The sequence below is a fragment of the Ostrinia furnacalis genome, unplaced genomic scaffold, assembly GCF_004193835.3.
Source record: "Ostrinia furnacalis isolate ACB-3 unplaced genomic scaffold, ASM419383v2 OfSCF3206, whole genome shotgun sequence".
In the NCBI taxonomy this organism is placed as follows: Eukaryota; Metazoa; Arthropoda; class Insecta; order Lepidoptera; family Crambidae; genus Ostrinia; species Ostrinia furnacalis.
In genome coordinates this window covers 185,439-208,397 of record NW_021133445.1, presented here as the reverse complement: position 1 = coordinate 208,397, position 22,959 = coordinate 185,439, and the positions used below count along the sequence as shown (strand labels likewise).

At 37.0% G+C, this 22,959-nt stretch overlaps 2 protein-coding genes across 6 annotated transcripts in view; one reads left to right on the top strand and one right to left on the bottom strand.

The window, feature by feature from the left end:
* FDL (fused lobes) overlaps window positions 1-22,959 on the bottom strand; it is a 110,125-nt gene that overhangs the window by 26,605 nt on the left and 60,561 nt on the right. The gene's annotated exons all lie outside the window — the stretch shown is intronic.
* The window catches only part of LOC114357501 (uncharacterized), a 56,665-nt gene that overhangs the window by 11,357 nt on the left and 22,349 nt on the right, over window positions 1-22,959 (top strand). For all 4 annotated transcript variants that reach the window (XM_028311120.1, XM_028311117.1, XM_028311116.1 and 1 more), the window contains exons 2-3: window positions 1,792-2,148; window positions 15,253-15,382. In XM_028311120.1, coding sequence (XP_028166921.1) covers window positions 2,021-2,148; window positions 15,253-15,382 — 258 coding nt within the window. In that variant the 5' untranslated portion in view covers window positions 1,792-2,020. The remainder of the gene's footprint in view (window positions 1-1,791; window positions 2,149-15,252; window positions 15,383-22,959) is intronic.

The window sequence follows — 22,959 nt, the reverse complement described above, 5'->3', positions numbered from 1 at the left end:
GGAGGTGATCAAAAAAGTGATTTTAGAGAATGATATAGATGATTAATATTCCCGTTAAAATAATATTTGTTTCTTTTTTACATAACTTTTTAATTGCAATAAAAGCACTAATGATTCGGTCAATTGACTCCAAAATAGACACATTTTTTCCCACATGTTATAGCGTCCTTCAAGTAAATTTTTAGTGAAGCCAGTTAGGCGGTAGTTAGGAGCTATTAATGATTCGGGGGTGGTGCATGAGCATGACTGGCGGGCAACGATAATACGGTTGATCAACGCCTCACAAAGGGCAAAGTCACATGATGGTTTTACGTGGACGGTTGATACGGCCATGCAAGCGCCCAGTGTACCTACCATGAGTTTACGTTAGGTGTGCTCGCTAGCGAGTACGTCAAAAATCTCTATGAAGATTTTGTTTCTTGAAAGTAGCCGCTAGACGACGGATTGTACAGCGCCCCTAGCGGAAACTTACAAGAACTGAAATCTTCATACATTTTTTTAAAGCGCTCGCTAGTGACGAAGTTTGATGTAAACTCACACTAAGCCCTCAGGAGTCTAATCGATATTCCACGTGAACCTTGAAGAAAAGTTATGGTGATAAAGTTTTGGAGTAGTGCGCCTTCGACTTATTGGTTAAAATAGGTATCATTTACTTCATCAACAAGACTAGTAATAATGGCTACCTTAACTTATTTAAAGTTATGAAGGGAAAAATGGTCGGACCGGACAGTTTAGGATAATAACTCTACATTTATGTTAGTTATTAAAGTAAGTCTGTGTGTATACGTATTACAAAACAAAATCGAAACTACTTAGTTTTATTCACAGTCGTATACTGTCTTGTGATTGACATAAATGTACTTATTTAACTAAAATTCAACAAATCAAAAACCTCAAGTTCAATATTTCATCGAGTTTTAAGTTTTATACGCAACTTTAAAGAAAATCCCAACACCCTGTTTATTTTAGGTAGAAACAAAACATACACAGTGGCCTTCTAATCCACTAGAGCACTATTAATAATTCGCCTGTCCGTCACGAATGCTCATATGAAACATTCATGATTTACACCTGTAATAAGCCAAGAAATTTCATATCCTTTGTACGAATTACCTTGTCTAGGTGCTCCCTTTGATTAATTGTATGGTGTAATAAACTTTGGGTCAGGCTTGAACTGCGCGAAAAACATGTGTAATCTTTGGAAGTTGTGATTTGATTAGCCCATCGATGTAATTATGAAGAGAAAGCAGTGCTACACTTTTCAAAATACTTATGAAGTAATTCTTGAATTGTCAGGGAAGATAACTACGAAGGCTGGCTTGCACCATCTTACTTTGATTTTATACGTCAAAAGTCTGTCAAAATCCATACAAAAAACACCGGTTGTTGTTGTTATAGTTACGGTTAAAGTAGGATAGTGCAACTCAGCCTTAGAAGCCTGACATGACTGTTTAAGATTTAGCTTGTCTATCCTAAGGGACAAAGTATAAGCACCCATGTTTTTGCCTTGAAACACAAGGCTTTTTTCTTCAAGTTAACGGTAGTAGTAGGTAGGATGACACCAGACAACGCTAAATTGGCCCCAAGTCCTAACAAGGGCTGGCAGCGAATTTGTAAGCGTCCGCTTAATTAGAAATATTGTTGTTCTTTCAAAGGCATTCTCCAGTTAGATCACGCGCCATTCACAATCGACAAAAGTCGAATTCGTCATTCGGAACGAAGCGGTTCGAATCCAATTAAGCTTAACTTTTGGTGAAGTATTCGGAATGTATAATTTTGTTTTTGTTTCAGATGTGCCATCGCGCAGTGAGTTGAGAATACTGGCTGGAAAGAAAATGACAGTGAACTCTTTGGAAGAAAAAGTAAATTTTTGAAAAAGGAATAAAAGTGACACGTGATTTAGTGGCGGGCGGCAGTCGCACAGGCGGCGCCGCGGTGTTCGGTGGTGGCTCGCGGGCGTTGCTGGTGGCTGGTGGGCGTGGGCGCCGTCGGGGCGCAGCGGAGCCCGCTCGGCTGGGCCATGGGCAGCTCCCAGCGTCTAGCAGCCGTGGCTGCTGTCTCCCACGCGAGACACTACTACAACCACACGCAGCCAGAAGTTGTTCAGACTGAGGCAACGCATTACACTGTCAATATATTCTTTGTCAGGTTTGTATTCTTCTCTAGTTTTGCAATTTACTTGGACCTAAAAATCTTTACAATTTCCACAATTTTAGAAAACACAACATAATTTCAATTAAACTGCGATCTCTAACCCGCCTGGCAAGCTTGGAGTTTATGTCAAAACCGTTCACTAAAGAAGAGGCTCACAGCCCAGCAAAGGGCTGTTGATGATGATGATGACACCATAATTTACTTAGTGGTAGGTTTTAGTGACAGTTCAACTAAATTATCAAACACACTTCTCCTAAAGTTTGATAAGAAATTCACGCTCTATCCCGAACACGACACTAACTCTGCAGTTATTGGTTGTGAAATAGCCAATCACGTATGAAGATGACCACCGCCATCAATTCGTTCACCGTTAAAGCAGGGTCAGTCGGTCCTTGACATGTAGGTCTTCCCAGTAACACGGATTTTTATTTATTTCACGAATGACTAATAACTGTTGCATCGTAAAGTAACGCTCAACTGTGATTTGAAAATACTAGGTGCATAAACCCCGGCTGAAGTACCTCGTAACGTTTTACGATGATAACAAGACATGCGGTGATGGCCAGTGGCGGTATACGGCTGGCCACCGCTTTTATGGTGGAATGAATTTTTCACTCGGTCTCTCACAAGATTTACAGCTGGGATTAAACATGGCACCTTAAACGGTAAAGGGTAAAGGGATATCTTCGCATTAAAATTTACGCCGAAGTAGCAGGTGCGCGGGACTTTCTTAAAATTAAATGTACTCGAAAAACCCTCTTCAACAATTAATTTGAAGTTTTGGTTCCCTTTTCAACTTCATTTGCGGTCATCGGTCTCGGTTTCTATAAAATAATAGTATTGATTTGGTAAGTTACATTTTGTATTAGGTGGAAAATCTATAAGAATACATTTTTTTTCATAAAATACAAGAACAAATGGACAAAAAAGAAAAATACAGCACACAATTAATTAAATTACCAATCGATACGAGACCACTTCAACGATTGCTTTTTGTTTTACAATTCAAAGCTGCAGAGTGGCCTTATCTGTAAGCTCTATTTTTACAACAAAACTAGAACGAAATAGCCTATGGTCAAGAATAGGGATGTGTTTCACCGAGTTACCTATTCCGAGCTAGACGTCTTGAAAGTCCCAAAATAGAGGTGACTCGAGTCGGACTGGACAGAACAATTACATCTGTCAAAGTTCCAGAATGCTAATTCTGGAAATAGAAAAACCTAACTAAACTTAGTGCACGGAACAAACCACGTGAAAGAGTTATTAAAACTTTTGGCATTAAAAAACATTTTTGAACGACTGAAGTTTTGGAAGTAACAGACCATTTAATTAAATCTTAGGAAGTTACACTTTTATGTTTTTTTGCGAAATTTAAAGAAAGAATTACATAAAAGAAAGAAATAGAAAAAAAAAACATTGCATAAAACGAATAATGAAACTCCTAGGATACATCCCGTACTATAAAATAAATTCAATACTTATGTCAATTCAAGAGCTCTATTCTTACAGCGAAACTAAAACACAATAACTTTTCAATGGTCAAAAAGAATTCGACAGTGTTGTACCTGAATATTTCTATTCCAAGCTAGTTCATCTTGATAGGTCGTCCAAAGTGGAAAGGATCGGGCTCAACCACACAACTAACTGTCTCGACACAACAATTACAAACTGTCATAAGTTTCTGAGCTACATATCTGTGAAATTCATATTCGGCTACACACAGAGCCAGCTTCTTAGTTCAACAATAGTAAGAAGTCACTGAATTTTATCGAATGAATTCGGTTTGCACATTAATAATCCTTAAAAATCATTTTTAACAACGATTCATTTGTAGTAGAGTAATATTTCGTGCCATATTCTCGAATTAACTCTATTCTACTTACGATTACTTTTAGAAAAATTGTAATCGACATTGATAAGTGTTTAAATCTCAACCAAGACTACCACCGAATAATAGCAGCTAATCTCGAGTTTGTAGTGTCTTTAAATGCTTAACATCTCACAGATCGGGTATTGAAACAAAGTTTTATTTATCTATTAAACCCCCTTTCTAGTAAAAAGTTACACATACGTGTACAAACAGTAGGTTAAAAATTTTCATTAATTTCCATATTAAACTTCACTATAAACAGGTGTCCTTAACAAGAACAATAATTTTTGAGGCCATCTTACTTGATATCATCATTGCTAAAAAGTCCTACAAACATACTAGCCTAAAAATGTTTTTGCCCCAAAATGTATCAGTGCTAGCTCTAAGCCTACAGGGTTGGATTCAATTTTAGTGATCGCTGTTGGTCGCTAATTCGACACGTGAAGCCAATTTGTGGCTGATTGGTATAGCGCGCGTCATGGTCTTTTGAGACTGCCCGTAAGTGGATTAGGCAAGCTTTTGCTTAGGATCTTCTGGGGAAAAACAATTAATTACTGGTTTTTGGATGGAATATTTTGTCTTTTTGTAGTTGGACTGAATATTGATTTAATAACAATATTAATACACGTGAAGCCAATTTGTTGCTGCATGGTATAGCGCGCGTCATGGTCTTTTGAGACTGCCCGTAAGTGGATTAGGCCAGCTGAGAATAGGAAGTTTTTGCTTAGGATCTTCTGGGGAAACAATTAATTACTCGTTTTTGGAAGGAATAGTTTGACTTTTTGTAGTTGGAGTGAATATTGATTTAACAACAATATTAATACAGGTGAAGCCAATTTGTGGCTGCTTGGTATAGCGCGCGTCATGGTCTTTTGAGACTGCCCGTAAGTGGATTAGGCCAGCTGAGAATAGGAAGCTTTTGCTTAGGATCTTCTGGGGAAACAATTAATTATTCGTTTTTGGATGGAATATTTTGTCTTTTTGTAGTTGGACTGAATATTGATTTAATAACAATATTAATACACGTGAAGCCAATTTGTGGCTGCTTGGTATAGCGCACGTCATGGTCTTTTCAGACTGCCCGTAAGTGGATTAGGCCAGCTGAGAATAGGAAGCTTTTGTTTAGGATCTTCTGGGGAAAAACAATTAATTACTGGTTTTTTGGATTGAATATATTAGTTTGTAGTTGTATTGAACACTGATTTATCAATATTAATGCACGTGAAGCCAATTTGTTGCTGCTTGGTATAGCGCACGTCATGGTCTTTTGAGACTGCTCGTAAGTGGATTAGGCCAGCTGCAAATAGGAAGCTTTTGCTTAGTATCTTCTGGCGAAAAACAATTAATTACTGGTTTTTGGATGGAATATTTTGAGTTCTTTTTGTAGAACTCTGATTTAACAATATTAATACTGCCCGTTACTAGATTAGGTCAGCTACTTTTGCTAAGGATCTTTTGGCGAGGAACAATTAATTGTATAATGATTTTTCTTATATTTTTTACCTTCATGTTGTAACTGCATGAAGTAATGATTCAACAGATCATCATGAAATCGACGATTAGTAGTACTCTATACTCTAATATACGTAAGAGTTGTGGTTTTCGAAAAATACCTATAGGAAGTAATTTTAGCCTCATGAAAAAATAATCAGTGATTTCATATAAAAAAACAAATGTTTGGATCTACACACAAAAAGCAAAGAAATTAGTAATAGGTTTATCCACGTTAAAACCATTTAAGTACAGTCACCTACGAAAACGAGTCTTTCGTAGTTGAAATAAAAGAGATTAAAAAATAAGTATGGCAATCCAAAAAATTATGAGTAGGTCGAAGGTGGCAGCCAGTTTCACCTGGAACACTCAACTAGTGAGCATTGTGGTAGCTATCAAGGCGGACTTAAGATACGCCCAATTACCAACCAAAAAACTTTGTCCCTCTGGGAATCGAGCCGGGAATCTCTGGATCGGAGACTGGTCTCATCATCAGGTCATTTAGTCTCTATTTCAGGATCACGACCCTCTCTAATTTACCACAGGCAAATGAAGGATTTGCCCTACATTCCCCACGCTGGCCAGACGGGTTAGGGAGACTGGATTAAAAGGTTAGAAGAAGAAATCTTGGAAAGGATGTTTCCTGGTTAAAAAAGCAAGAGTTTTAATTAGTCCGTCAGTTAGCTTATCAAAAACTACTCGACACGTATTTTTCACTTTTTAAAACTAATGAAAATGTAAAGAGAAAGAGCGTGCCAAAGTTCTAAAGAAAAGGCTCATGACGTCAGTGAGTACGTAAAAGTGCAGCACTTTGTGACGTCGCGCTGAACTTCAACGCACTATAACTTTGTAATTATTTGTTTGATTGACAATTAAAAACATACGTGTCCAGTATTTTTAGGGTTCCGTACCTCAAAAGGAAAAAACGGAACCCTTATAGGATCACTTTGTTGTCCGTCCGTCCGTCTGTCAAGACCCTTTATCTCAAGAACGCGTGAACGTATCAAGCTGAAATTCACATGAAATACTCAGGTCTATTGTCCCTTTAAGCTGTGAAAATATCAAACTTCTAAGCCAAGCCAATCAAAAGATACAGCCGATTATGTCGATATTTTCAACAAATTTTCGACACTCGCAAAGGAATCAAAACCTACAGGATACTTCCCGTAAACTCAGAATCTTGAAATTTGGCATAAAGCATTGTCATATAATGCAAATATAGGAAAAATTGCGAAAATTACATTTTTTTAGTTATATAATATAATAAAAATATTTTAATAAAATGAAACTTACTACCTTATTTCTCACGAACGAATAAAGGTATCAAATTGAAATTTACACCAAATACCTAGATCTATTGTCCCTTTAAGAAGTAAAAAAATCAAACTTCTAAGTTAACGCGATCAAAAGATACAGCAGTTTATACCGACACCTTAAGACGAATTTCCGTCACACGCTATTATGACTCGATTGTCGTAATGAACGAACTTTGTAAACCTTGCAGGTTTGTACGGAACCCTCGGTGCGCGAGTCCGACTCGCACTTGGCCGGTTTTTTTTATATTAAAAATGACGGACTAAAAATTTTTTTTAGTAAACTAGCCTATTGTTCTGAAGCCAACTGTACCACCCGCAGCGAAGCGAAGTTAAACGTTCTAAACACACACGCTCGCGATCGCTATCGCCGTTTACGGCCATTCGCGCTGTAATAAAAGTCATTCCGCATGGGCTTAGCCTTTCGCTGCGTCGGCGCCTGATAATATTAATTTGGGAGGTGTTTAAACGAAATTACGACTGAAATGGATAGCCCGATGAAAGTGGGTTAGGTTGTACGTGTTGAATGTGATAATAGTCAATGTTGCACGTCAATGTAATTTAACGCGAGATTCGCTTCATGGGACTGTGGTCTTTAGCTAATGAAATGTTTTTTAATTGAACTCTCATTTCATCTGAATAAAGTTCAGAATATAATTTAGAAATTATAAGGATGGTGATAGCAGTCAAAATACCAAAATCAAGGTATTAATTAGTTATTATAAAATAGACCACCCAAACATCATTCCTCACCAGCCATTTGTATTTGTTTCTGGGATATGCCATAATTTGTGCTCCTGCCTATGGAGGTTAAATGACATGACGATGATAATTACTTCTACATTGGATATCCTTAACAATAAGGTTTTATCGTATTGAATCCATGTCCATAATACGAAGTCGTCTAATTTCCATCTTTTAAATTTTACAGTGGATTTTTTGTTTCAAAATAGATTTGTCAAAGATTTTCAAGCTCTATAAAGTCGAAAGTCGCCCGACAGGGTTGAGGCGAGTTCAACAAACTTCGCCCGAAGGCATCTTAGCCGGGTTTTTTTTTGTAATGAGATCTACTTCGGCAACTTTTCCAACTTCCTTTGACACGTACTTAGCAGATGTTTCATAACGGTTTAAAATTAAGTTTGTAGGGGTTTTGTGCAGTTAACTATGCGTAAACAATTGTGTTAAGATAATTATTCAATTAGGGTCAGTATATTACATAAATTCGCTATACAATTCCATGTCCACGCCAGAATATAAATTATATTGCAATAATTAGCACCTATTAATAAAAGATTGCATTTTTTACTTAGCCGATGTCCTTCATCTTAAGTAAAATTCATAAGTTGATCAGAAAATGTATAAGAAGTTGGTTCAGAAAAGGAACAGTTTCCGTTATGAAAAATAAGCTATTAGTTCCATCTTCCAAGTTCAATAAATCTCTACATCAAAATTGTTGAGTAAAAACATACAAACGGGCGGAAACTTTCGCATTTGTATAGTTTATGGCCTAATTATAGATTTATTGGCTTTATCTGGCCTAGTGCGGCTCGCTAATCATCAAATCGCAGTAAATTTAACATCGCAATCAAATTGGCGTTGTGTAAGTTTGCCCGGACTAGCGCCGACGGAACCAAGCTTACCAAATTGGATGTAGGTATGTCGGCTGAAATCAACTCGAGTACGAATCCCGATTGGATTATCGAATGGTGTCAATGTTTATTCCATTGCTTTACTTTTGGATGATGGAGGAATTTGTGGAAAAAAAAACAAATGACACTGGCAATGTCAATCAAAGTCATGGCAGTTCATAAATAAAAAGTTTGTACATTCTTAATTTAAAATATTTGCTTGTTGAGTCGAATGTAGCAAAGTTTTTTATTTATCAAGATTTTTTAATCGTCAGATATCTTTTAAAATCAGTCCTTAACAATTTTATCCTTCAATAAAATTCGGACAGAATGTAAAGATTTAAAGTCGACACATTCGATCCGAATTTTTACACTCGCAAAATGTTCGTTATATTGTGAATTTATTTTCGCATGCAAAGTTAAAAGTGTTAAAACATAAGGACGTACACGTACATATTGAAATAGTATTTATAAAAGTTCCAGCTTTTCTCTGCTCTACTGAGCGACAAAAATAACGAATATCATGACTGTTAAGTAGACTTAGAATTTTCATTTCCTTCGTCGCGTGAATGTTTACTTTAATATAAACTAAATTAAATAACACATTCTTAAGCATTTTCTTCAAGCACTTATTATGTACTCATGTGCAAATTGAATTAAAATACTTCTATACAAATGAGGGGAGGATTTAAACGCGAGTTTTATCTGGAAGACCAGAGACAATTTTCTATCTCTATGGTTTGATAATTTTAGTATGAAACTGTTTTTCCATCTGGTATGCCCTCTTTAAATTAAGTTTTTTCATCAGATTGTTCAAATTTTAAAAGATAGGTACTCGTATTATGTGACTACAAATACCTACCGTTTTTATAAAAATAGTAGGTAATATTGCTTTGTATTCAGATTCCGAAAAAGAAGAAAGTCAGTAAATCTAATATTTTGCGCAATAAACCGATATAAAACCTGAAGCACGTGTACAAGTACATTTATATTGGTACAGAGATAGAGATACATTTCGCATTTTATCGTAAGTGTAAGAAACTTATAAAATATTCTGACTAACTGCTTGGCTTGATATTATGGTAGGTATATGGTTTCTGAGAGAAGGATGAAATGCTTTTTTTTATTAAGCCTAGGTAATAAAAAAAAAACGTGAATGTGCTTGTTAATAATAATACATAGATACATACAATCATAATACAAAACAAAAGCCGAAAGCTTTCAGGCTGAGGGATGCACCAACCAATCAAGGAATTGACTCTAGTTTAAATCAAGCATTTTGTTTTTTCTATCTTTATAGTGATGCGCTTTATGAGTAACTTTTACAAGTAGAAGTAGAATTTTCAGGTAGGATTTTATTCATGTTGATTTGCGAGAAATCTTTACCGTTAATTCCATTAAATAAAAAAGTTGTTTGTAATCATTTTCATTACCTAAAAATAACCTATAACCAATTTCGCCAACCCTACCCCTTTAACAGTAACCGAAACGATAAATAATAGTGATGTACGTACTCGAGATAGCATAGCAGTTAATTAGCTAATCGGCGGGTCGATCGCGCCGGTTATCGCGCCTGTAATCTTCGCCGGATTAATTCCCGCCGAAAAATACCGGCGTGGTTGGAGCGCGATTAAGCTCGCTTCCAGTAGGCTCACTAAAGTACGGCCAACGAGAAGCGATACCAAATGTAAACAAACCCAATGTCATGGTCATTTGGAATAGCAGGGGTTTGACTTTGACATATTTTGGCGGGAGAACGAGACGACAAATACACAAGATGGGAAGAGACAGAATAGATTGTCAGTTCGACAGTCGAATCGACCTTTTGTATCGCTGCTAGTTGGCCGTACTTTACATAGCTTTGAAAAAAGATACTCTCTATGCTCTACCTACTCCATAATAAATGTAGAAAAAAACACAAATACTAATTCAAATGTCACAATGTTATTCGTAAGGACAATTTTGATAAAAGAAATCGGGGACCATAGCTTTAGTTAAAATAGATTTTTGTTAGGCATATAGGTATGTTACGAAAATTAATGACACTACTGACTATAATATATGAGTGTTAATTTGTAGATGCCACCGTAAAATTGTGAATATTCCGTCTGAATACAGACTAGAAAAGTCAAGAGGGAGAGAAAAAAGTGACAGTCGATATAAAAATGCATAAAAGAAAAAGAAGTTTCTCGCCAGCCAGGCGAGCGGCCAAGGAGTTTGGTCGTAAGCGACCTCTACAATAACAATTTCACTAGGCCGTCATTAGAAAGACCTGTACACCGTCAGATTATAATATAACTTTTTTTTGTTAGTGTATGTAGTAATACCACGCGTTGTATTATAAGCAGACCGAGTTCACAATTTGCAAATTAACAATAACTCCACGATAAATCAGCTGTACTTTAATATTATAGTAATATTACAACGATCCTTCTACGTATTCCAACGTTGTGACTAAGGTGTATCTAACGGGTAAAATGGAACTGTCATTTCGTGACGAGATTGGATTTTAAATCTTATTAATTGTCTATTAAAGTTATTTTTGGCGCACGTTCCCGATAAAGTCGATTATGTGCTGACCTTTGTTTCGATCTCGATTTAATTAGAGTTATGTAAACAACCAAGGTAAACAATTGTGTTTATGTATTATTTTTATCCATATGATTTAGTTTACTTCTTAATTTATTCCATAAAAAGTAATTAAACAGTTACAAAAGAATTCTTTATAATAACTATGACAATTATTTTGGTTTTGTTATGCCTAAAAATATCCAAAACCATGTACCTACTAGTTTTAACGTAGAATAAAGACAAATGAACGTGATGCGTCTATAAAGGGCAAAACATTTATATTTGGCATCTAAATTGCATTGAAAGTTCTAGGTAACAACACATTACACGCTATAAATGTCTTGGAATGCAATATCGCAACTCATTTTATATTTACAAAGCTTCGTTTCGATTCCACTGAAACGGAATTGATACTTGATGGAATATTCCGAGGTTAATTTTAAGTTTAAAAAGTACGTTGAGGGTTTAGTATCGATCGTGGCCCCAAACAAACATTTGTCATTTGCTAGTCAGGTGATGTTTGAACGAGGACCTCTATTAGACTCTACTAAGCTTAGAATCCTCACACACGACACGCGTTTCAAGCTTAATCGTTCCAATAACTGTGCTCCATTTCGTAGCGAAATTAAATACCGCATCTTTTAACAATAACTGTGATCTAGAAAATATTATAAAGAAAAGGAGTCATACCTAGCTTCTGGCCTAGAGGGGGAGACCAGATTATCGCGGCTTATCGCGGTTCCGGAGTAATGTCGTGATTCTTTAAGACTGAGTTGCACCATCAAACTTTGAGCGTGACTATAACGATAACCGGCGATTTTTGTATGGAGTTTGACAGGTTTTTGACGTTTGTTACAGTCAAAGTAAGATGGTGCAACCCACCCTAAGTAAGTCTATCCTACTGCTGCAGTTATGGAAAGGATTCAATTGATTTGTATGAAATATTTTTCTAATCAGTAACTCAAATTAAGAAGCGTTCGTTTGTAAAAGACAGGTGTCGCTGCTTTATGTTAAGGCCCCTCGCCCACGGCGACGTTTTGTAGCGACGCAGTAGCGATTCTGTCGCGCGTTCGCATCGACACAGTCTCAATTCGGTCGCTAGCTGTGTGCCCTCGCCCACATAAACGCGTTTCTGTCGCGATGCAAACGCGATTCAGTAACCCTCCCTCCGTTCTCTCCCCGATGTCGTCCGACACGGTCGCGCGTTTGCATCGATACAGTCACGCTGCTGTAGCGCGTTGGCATCGCTTCTGTAGTGCGTTGCAAATGCGACTAACGCGAGTTAGTAGCGATGCTGTCGCATGTATGTCAGCATCACTACAATAAGTCACCGTGGGCGAGGGCCCTAAGCTCATGTCGTCGCTTGCCTCTCTAACTGACGTAACTGACATTTTGCAAAATTTTCAGGCGATTAGACAGATCGATTCGTCTTGCAAAACTGTGTGCTTACCATGAGTTTACGTTAGGTGTGCTCGCTAGCGACTACGTAAAAAAATTACATTAATTGTATGACATATTGTGCAGCGCCCCTAGCGGCTACTTTCAAGAAACAAAATCTTCATAGATATTTTTGACGTACTCGCTAGCGAGCACACCTAACGTAAACTCATGGTAGGTGCACTGATTATGATGGTGTAGATAACTCAGTTTCGAAAAAAATGTCAGATACGTCTGTTAGAGAGGCAAGCGACGATGTGCGAGGGCTCTAAGGATTCACGAGGTGCTTTATTAGGCACCAGCCGTCGCTTATCGGCTCCGGGGTAATGACATGATTAAAAGCTTTTCCGTGGCGGGACTTCCCCAGCCTGAACGGTAATGGGGGTGTATCAAAAAGTGGTAGATTGTGTTTGTAACTTTGTACAAGATGTTTGGAGGTTATGGTAAGGTAGATTTTTTTTTGGCAGTGCGTATGAAAGAATTCCAAATGGAAGAGATTTGGAAATCATCAAATTTTGCGACATCGATAAACAATACTTGTAAATGGGGTTTACGGTAAAAATTGAACTGAAAAGTTTTTGAACAACATTTATTTTAATTTTTTGTGTACTCAGCTCTAAGGTCCGAATTCAAAACCACGTTTTGAACTTGATTCAATCTCACTTTGACTTCTGTAATTAACAGACCTATCTAATTATTAAAGTTCAGCCAATAAAAACCTTTGAAATATAATCGAATTTCCAGCTTCACACTGTAAAGGACGAAGCACACTTATCAACCCGGGAATGGATCGTAATCGTATCAACTCGAGGCGGTCAGTATTCTTTGTATGAATCTCTGTATTGTAACGTACATTTTTCCGCACCGTACCGTAAAAGCCTCGCCTTGCGTGCTGCAAAAGGCGGTGCCCTTTCCGGGTTGATAAGTGTGCTATGGCCTTAACACGGACCTAAGTCTCAGATACGCAGCCTGAGCTTATCGCCAGTAATGTGTGACTAACGGGCGCCTCGTGACAGGCGTATCCTGGCACTTCTTCTTTACATACTGACATAAAAAATGAGTGGTTGTTATTCTTGAGATCTCTTTACTAAGAGGGTTGAATGTCGACCGAGTTTAGGTGAGAACGTAACGGCTAAAAATGGCTAAGGCGTCGACGTTTTAGGAATAGTACCTACATTGAAAAATAAGCTTTATTGGCTTGTTCTTGTTACTCATGTGAATTTTGGGCAAGAAAAAAGTTTTAAAATACTCCATCAGAGATACAAACTTGGTTGTGGCTTTTATTGGAGGTCAAGCTGCAGATCCTGGCTATACAGGAATTACAGCGGGGGGAACGAGAGGGGAATAGTCCCGTATACTCAATGATGTTGTTAATTGTTTAGCAAGAAAAGTAATTAGGTAGTTACTTTCAGAAAATTACGGACCAAATATAAAATTAAATACATGTGGCATCCATATTACATGAAAGTTACGAGTAGAATGAAGAAATACTGGCTGTTTAAAAGCCAGAATATATTATTTTAGGTCTATTGCACGTTTGGGAAAATCTAGAATAAGCAATGTTAAAATATAAATAAGTGTCTGACCCTTCACCTATAAAGCTGTCTGTGCCAAGATGGCTATTCTTTTAATGGACCTTTATTCTATTTGCGAGGCAAGTCTTGATGCGTTTTTCGTATTTCGGCATATTAGTTTCGTTCCAGGCGTTGCAGCCCATATGTGCCCATCCATATGACCTTGGTATGAGCTAGGTACTCCTTAAAATTCAATACAATAGAGCTTGTTCAATCAATAGGTATTGTGGTGAATCTCATCACGATCTAAAAATGTGAGATATACTCGTATGGAGCTGTCCAGTCTGCAGTCCAGCATCGACTTACTTAGGAATTATGAAAATTAGGAAAAGCTAGCTAAATGACTGACGCCCGTATTGACAAACATTACTATGAGGTCTCACAGCCAATCACAGAGCTCTATTCAAGTCTGTGCGTTCGATTTGCTGCTTCACTTAAGCAAGCATCGTTTATGAATATGAGCGTTAATTTCTGAGACTAATAAATACTTAATGACAAAAACAGGCGACTTGATTCAGGGAATGGTTCAGCAGAATTGCCGCCAATATCAATCTCGGCGCTGTCGTCGGATGTTGTACCCTCGAGCGAGGGTCTAGTTTCCGCGATCATCTATCACAGCTCGCATTGTCAAAGTCAAAGCGAGTGTGGAAACGTCACACGAGCTCCTCGCGAGTTCGCGAGGTACATAAACATGGGTTAACGAGAATTATACGGTATACAAAGCCTTTACCTAATAGAACGAGTTTATCGCGATTGATCGGGGCTAACGGGACTAGTCGTGCAAAAATAAATTACTAATAATTCTTAAAAAAAAGTTGCAGGTCTTCAGTTCATCCACAAAATAATGATTTTATTTCGAAAACCAAACAACAAACCAAATAAATATAATTAAAAACTCTGTAAATATGTAAAAAAATTTTTTTTCTTACTTTTGTTCTCTACCATTTTTTTCAGGTTGAGCTAGTTTATTTTGTTTATCAATTCTGTTATATGTTAAAAAACGAGTATCTATCAATTAAGTAAGGATTATCCACACTTGATGGTCTGCGGTTAGGTCTAAGTAAACGCACAGCACAACCCGCATCATGTACGATTACCTACTTTGATCTGACCGCAGTGACATAACCTTTAACCGCGTTCTTCGTTACAATGTCATTCGAAACTACGTAGGGGACCCCCTTTAACCTATTTACAATATTTTTATTTGTTCTCAGTGCAACACTATGCGGGGTATTGGTGGCCGTTTGCGCGGCGTGCTGGCGACGTGCGCCGGCGCCTGACAAGCCCGATGACGTCACGTGCGCGGGAGTTTACACAGTCAGCAGCGACGCGAGACTTACACAGGTATGACTAGAAATAACTAAAGACGGGAGAACTTTATGTAGTTGTAATAAGTGTTAATTTGCTATAAAAATGTACGTATAGTCTGATGTGCTCTCTATGATAAATGGGAATTATTTTTTCGGCGCCATGATGGAAAAATTACGCAGCTTTTAAGCTTCTTCTAGAAGCTTTATAATTATTTCTAATATTTCTCTAATATGTCCATGATACAACGGACAGGTCAACATAATTACAAAGGTATCAAATAACATAATCCAATTAACGTATAAAAGGTCAACGTAACAACAACATTGTTATACAATTATTTGCGGCGATTTTCATTTTAAAGGTTTATAAGGTTTACGATATCAAATGTTAAGAATAACAATACCTATCACTCAACAAGTGTACCAGTGTTAAGTCGGGCTGTTAATGACTATGAACTCATTAATCAGTGCGTGCGTATTTTCATACTTAAGTACCTAAATTACACCGATTTGGTATCGGCTGATCCTTCATACAAAATTGAAGCCGATCAACCCTATCGGCCGACAAAAATTCTGTGGTCTGTGAGGTCTCAAGCATCAGCGTTAGTAAAAATAGCCCCAGCGAAGGAAGCGACATCTGTTCTGCTTAAATACCACACATTTAATCATGCAGTCCTTTTAAATGTCAGAGACGATTAAACAAAATGCAGGAATCTCGTGCATCCTGGAATCGAGTTAGTAATTCTGATAGTGGGCACGCTGTCAGCAGCTAATGAACACTCGTGTAGTGACTTCTGACGTAAAGGTCAGGGTTGAGCAAAAAGGGATGTAAAGCGAATTACGTTTCAGTTACAAGCTATTCCAGAAAAGGACACGTGCTGTTTTTGCCGTGAGGCTGAGGAGGGATTCCAATTCCTTCTCTCAAAATTGAATGGCCTTCTAGAGACTTAATGGTCTGTATAATTTTCGCAAAGTTACTTCAAGATTGAAACATGTGTGATGCTTACTTATAAAGTAGGGTTATTTAATAGATAAGGAAGGAGTCACTGGATTATTCTCTTCATTGTTTCAATTGCACACTATGGGCTTAAAATTTTAAATGGGCCAAAATTGAAGTCAGACTAGTAAACCTACTCGTATGTATATCTTTTCGGGGTTAGTCGGAAAATAAGAAAGAATTATGGGATAAAATATATTCTTAGATCGGTCTATGGATAACCTAGACTTTATATTAGCTAAAAAAGTACAGCTAGCTATGTAGAATTAGACTACTGCACACGAGGATTTATAAAGAGAGGTACTTACTACTATAGAAGTTAAAAGCAAAATAAGAGTAAATTTGCCCGAAATGTAAAGTCCACAATTTATCAATAATAACAACTGGCACACTAATGCATGGTATGACATGACGTGTACCGTATTGAATTTTGGAAAGATATTTTGAAAACTTTCAATGTAAAAATATGTAGAGTCGACTGTACCTACGTATGATATCGAAGTGACTGTTGAATCTGATTGCTTTTTGCCGAGTATACGTGGGTTCTGGGCTCCGTAGGGCGTAACGATTTCTTGCCAGGGAGTTTGTGGTTGACGTATGGCTAAAGGCCAAAGGTAACACACAACTGGTCTACTTAAGATTATTCTAGGAAATAATTCTTAATTATGGCATCTATTTTGTAGAACTAGCACCGAGGTTTAACCTGTAATAGAGGCTCTATTAGACTAATTAATTGACAAACTATCCTTAACTAAAATTCACTGAAAGATTATGACTAAATAAGATTTTGCTTTGAGATAAACTTGAAAATATTCTAAAATTATTAAGTACACTATAAGCTTGCAGTGGGTAACCTTCTTTATTGTCTACAAATAATAGGAATAAGTATAAAAGATTTTGTAGATACAAAAACGTTAACATCAAGTCACGAGAGGAAAGACTTTGCAAGTCAAAAAATGTCGTCTACAATTCATATTGCCACTCAGACAAGGCTTATTGCAAAAGGATTCAAAATATTAGTTGTTTTGGGACTACTCGTTATATTCTTTAAATATTCAACTGACATTCTGGTATACGAAATTGCACAAATTGTATAAGAATTTGTGTACAATTGGTTGCGAGAAAAGAGCAAATTAGAAAAGTGGACATGTTTCTCAGAAACATTGATTTTTATGAAACAACTATTTGCTAAATTCAGGTAAAGATAAACTGGAGCTGTTTTGCACTAAAAAAATGGCTAGTATGATGTATCAATCACTTTAATTGAACGTTGGTTGTGGTGAACCCATTCATAACACAAGCATATTGAGCTTAGCACGAGGGGTTAACGGGGCTATTAGTAATTTGTGCAATGGAAAAAGAAAAGAATCCAGCTTTTTGTTTGTTTATTGAGGCTAGAAAACTACTGGAAAACGCAGCGTGTGGACGTCCACCTACAAGGTGGACCGACGACATCGTAAAGGTAGCAGGGAAGCGTTGTCGCAGGCCGCTACCAATCGATCAACGTGGAAAGCATTGGGGGAGGCCTATGTTCAGCAGTCAAAATCAAAAAAATCATTTATTTACATACATCACACATATTTTTACATATAGACAGTGGACGTCCTATGGCTGAAATGATGATGATGATGATGATTGAGGTTAGATGTGCATCCCAATAAGCAGATTAGCTAACAAAGGGGTCCCTCAGCAACTAAGCGTGCCTAATTAATCTAATTTATGTAATTATGTGGGTTAATTACCCATTATCGGCTATAATTAAATGTTTAAGGCTTCACGGGTTTTCACGCGTACTGTCCAAGGCAATTATAGCCGTTCTCGAGGAATACTCGTTATAAAAATTTAGTTTTATTGTATTTTGGGAGAAGATAGTTTGAATTGGCACCCACATATTCCTTTATCATAGCAAAATACGAGTAGAGTGTGCAATAGCACACCACACAAAACTCTCAAATAAAAGAAAAAATATACCTACTCGTACCTATTTATCACTTAAGTACGTATGTAGTTAGTTTACCTACGTATTGCTTAGTAGTCTGTATTTTTTATGTCTTTACTAATACGGATTTAAAATGACTGTCAGATTATCAATTGAATTAACCATTCGATTTCATCATTCTAAAAACTACTGTTTTCTTTTGTGACCTGCAAGACTTGCAATAAATAATGTAAAAATTGCATTTCCATCGAGCAAATCTCGGTCAAAAGTGCTTTAACGAAATGTTAGCATAGAAGACGATGGACCCAGCTTGGAAAACAAGAAAACGAAGAAAACAACCACTCGACTATCCCTTTGTGTAATAAAAACTTGACTGTGCTCTGTTTCGACGTTTTCTTGAGTATTGAAAGTTTGCTATAATTTGTTATCAATTGCATAGAACATGGAAATACTAAAATATAATAAAATGAAAAGATTTTTTACAGTAGTTACTGAGGGGTTTTTTCAATGTTTTTTATGAAATATTTACAAAAACTCAAAACAACAAGCGCTTTTTTTCAGTACCTACTTATCATTGATCTTATTCTATCTTCAGAAAAAACTAACGATCGAACTTACGCTCCACAACTTTAGCGGCAGCGTTTTGTTTTTGAAACAAATGAACAACGAAAATCTAGTCCTAAAAACTTGCATGAATAACTCCTGTATTCACAAACATTACTATGAGGTCTCACAGTGCGCGTGGACGCACAGGGTGACACACGAACCAATCACAGAGCTTTATTCAACACTGTACGTTCGATTTGCTGCTTCACTTAAGCAAGCATCGTTTGTGAATACGGGCGTAAGATATGATACCTAGCTGTTATTAATATTATAAATAGATCCGTCTTCTAGAGGCGTGCACTCAGGTATTTGCCCAAGAATGCGCCCCCACAGTTGCACCTGCAAGTATTTGAGGCACGCTTTGCGAGTGCATTGCGTATCGTTAACAGCACGTTAGGCAAGCTTTGGCTTGTTAAATCGTATACAGGGTGTTGATTTCAATACCCGCCATATTTAGGGAGTTGATTAAGTAGCTTATTCTGATCACGAATCAGCAAAAAAACTGACTTCAAATTTTTTTTAAATTATATTTTAAATATCTACGATTTCCATAATCGACCACTACAGTGCAGAATAGTCCCCCAACGCAAACGGCGCGCGGCGCTCACCCGATGACCCGGGCAAGCGCTGCGCCCCCCGTCCCGCGCCCCACTACCCGCGCTCGCCCATGAGTCAGTCAACTATCAGCCACAATCAGCTGTGAGTTCAACGACGACTACTGGACGGAGCTTAATCCAAATCTACCCTAAAAATGTAATGAGTAAATTAGTTACTTACACCTTATCACGTTACGAGTTTATTTTTTGCTCTAAAAACTAATTAATTAAGCCTAGGTCTTTAATAAAAAAACCTTTTACACGAATTTGCTTCCTTCCGCAAAATAAAAAAATTTACAAAACCTACATTTTTTTTTTAATTTAAACCATGCTTTTATGTGTGTGATAAGCTTGTACCTAGTTACTTATCATTCAAAAGTACTGTAAACAGATGACAATAATGCTCTTTCATACAGGTTCGTTATTCCTTACATTTCTAGCTCTCTACCTTAATAACTTTTACGTTTTAATTTCTATCGGCGTTTAATTTAAATTCCCTGAACGACTGTTGGGCTGTTAGTTAGGTTCAGGTTAAACTTCCATTCTTCATAACTTACATAAAATAATTCATCATCATGTTCGTGATTATTTTAAATGAACTTAATTTCATTACTTACACGAAATAACTATCAAAATGTATTGATATTCTTATCGTTTTAATAATAACGATTGAGCTACTACAAATCATTTGCATTTGAGTATTTTGGAAGCTGGCTATAAGAGCATTAATTATGATAGGACGGATCTTTAGTTAACAAAGATCTTCGGTCATCGAATGTGCTTTTCTAATTGCAAATTTGCGATTTTTGATTGATTTCTCGTGCGGTTTTGAGTAGTTAGTGTGTGAACGTGTGATAGTGAGTGTGGTAATAGTGAGTGAGTGTTAGGAATATGCCTAACCATACGTACAGTGCTCGTGAGTAGATACGTAAACATGGTTTACTGTTACGGGAGGGCACGTGGAAACGCATCTGAAGTCGCATCGGTAAGTAAGTACCTAGCTCTAGCTCTAAACTTAAAGGACATTCCTTTTTAATGTAGGAAGTGAATAATCTGGTAATTTTGTGTAGAAAATACCTACTCCCGCCATCGCGGTAGGTAGTGGCGGAAAGCGCTCCAATACACTCACACACACATAGGAAACAGCAAACTAATTTAAAACGAACTTTAACTTTAGTTAGTCAAAGAAAAATACCTATTTACACTACCAACTTTACGTATCCTTCAGTAGACTATCCGACACGATAAGCGAGCGATCCGCGTAGCTCGATGGGTGCCCGTGCCACAGTAAACGTATTAAATTATTGCGAGCCATAGTACAGTTGATGTTGCACGGAAAATATTCGCTAAAAATTCCACTTTCGTTTGTAATTTATTTTTTGGTGGATAATGCGTTTATGTAAGTCATAATAGATCACCTAAATAAATATGGCGAGTATTGAAATCAACACCCTGTATAGTATAACAAGAGACATACTTACATAAAATATTATTTTGCACTATAAATAATATATCTTACAGTCTGGACTGTTAAACCGCCAGCTTTGCTGTAGCTTTTTAATCTTAAGTACAAACCATATACGAATTCGTCGTTTTAAGAAACGAAGAAGGAATTAAGTTTATTCTCCACTACTGGAGCAAGACTCTGATGTACCAGATCCAAATGGAAAATTCCTATCGCTAGCCAGAAGGGTTAGTGAATCTGTTTGCTTAGATGTATTTTGTCCCATGGTCGCCTTTACAAGACCTTTTTGTTAGAAAAATTATGTTTCTAAAATCAAACTGTAACAATGTTACTTAACACAAGTCAGCATCAAACGAGCCAGCTGTTTCAATGCTAGTCACTGATATAATATTCCACTAATTATCCGCTTTGTAAGCGATCGAGCAATCGAGCTGAGATGAGGGCTCGTTTGAGCTAGAATTGATTTGCAATTAGTGTAGGTAGGACTGAAGGGCACTTAATTAGGTACAGTGACATCACATCAAGGTAAACACTGTGACATCTTATTTAGTTGTAATACTGGCGATTTTGCTACAAAAATGTATAATCTGAGGTGGAATTGTGTAAAGCAATCGTATTCATTTGACAGTTCATAACGTACGATAAAGTCAGTTGAACAAAGCGTTTGACAGAATAATCGTACGTTATGAACTGTCAAATGATAACGATTGCTTTACACAATTCCAATTAAATAATGCATACGTCCGGTCGCAATTGGAATACGCCTCTACTGTGTGGAACCCTATGTACTCAAAGCTAACCTAACCTAACCTAAGTAAGATACTAACCCTAGTCATAAGTTTTATATTTTTATTACATACTAACCCATGGACCAATTATTGTGGTCTAATGAATAAAGAAATATGAATTGGAATTAATTAAGGAATTTATTACAAAACACCTTAATTTAAACGGTATTTTATATGGATTACTTGCAGTTCTGACAGTAGCTAAGTGATAGTAGATGTAACAAAATGGCGCTAGCATTTATTGTTAACGATGAGGCAAAAATATAATTAAAACCCCTCAGTTGAAATACTGTATCTTGAAATATATTTAAGTCTAAAATCAAGTTTACACTATTAGCATTAATTTACTGTCAAATTGATGTGGTTTCCGAAATAAAGTGACTGAATTTTCCCGTAAATTTTGTTATACAAACCTAACGGAAGACTACAAGCTAAACTCTTTAGCTGACACCTTCGCCCCGCTCCCAAAGGCTTCAACGATACAGCTCATTAAGACTAATCCAATTGCTTTCAGCTAATTACATGACTACAGTGTAGGGTGACCATCTAATCGTTAAAAGTTCTGACAATTAGCTAGACAATTTAAAAATAAAGTCGGATTCTTTAAAAATTTCCCTATACAGGGTGTTGATTTCAATACTCGCCATATTTATTTAGGTGATCTATTATGACTTACATAAACGCATTATCCACCAAAAAATAAATTACAAACGAAAGTGGAATTTTTAGCGAATATTTTCCGTGCAACATCAACTGTACTATGGCTCGCAATAATTTAATACGTTTACTGTGGCACGGGCACCCATCGAGCTACGCGGATCGCTCGCTTATCGTGTCGGATAGTCTACTGAAGGATACGTAAAGTTGGTAGTGTAAATAGGTATTTTTCTTTGACTAACTAAAGTTAAAGTTCGTTTTAAATTAGTTTGCTGTTTCCTATGTGTGTGTGAGTGTATTGGAGCGCTTTCCGCCACTACCTACCGCGATGGCGGGAGTAGGTATTTTCTACACAAAATTACCAGATTATTCACTTCCTACATTAAAAAGGAATGTCCTTTAAGTTTAGAGCTAGAGCTAGGTACTTACTTACCGATGCGACTTCAGATGCGTTTCCACGTGCCCTCCCGTAACAGTAAACCATGTTTACGTATCTACTCACGAGCACTGTACGTATGGTTAGGCATATTCCTAACACTCACTCACTATTACCACACTCACTA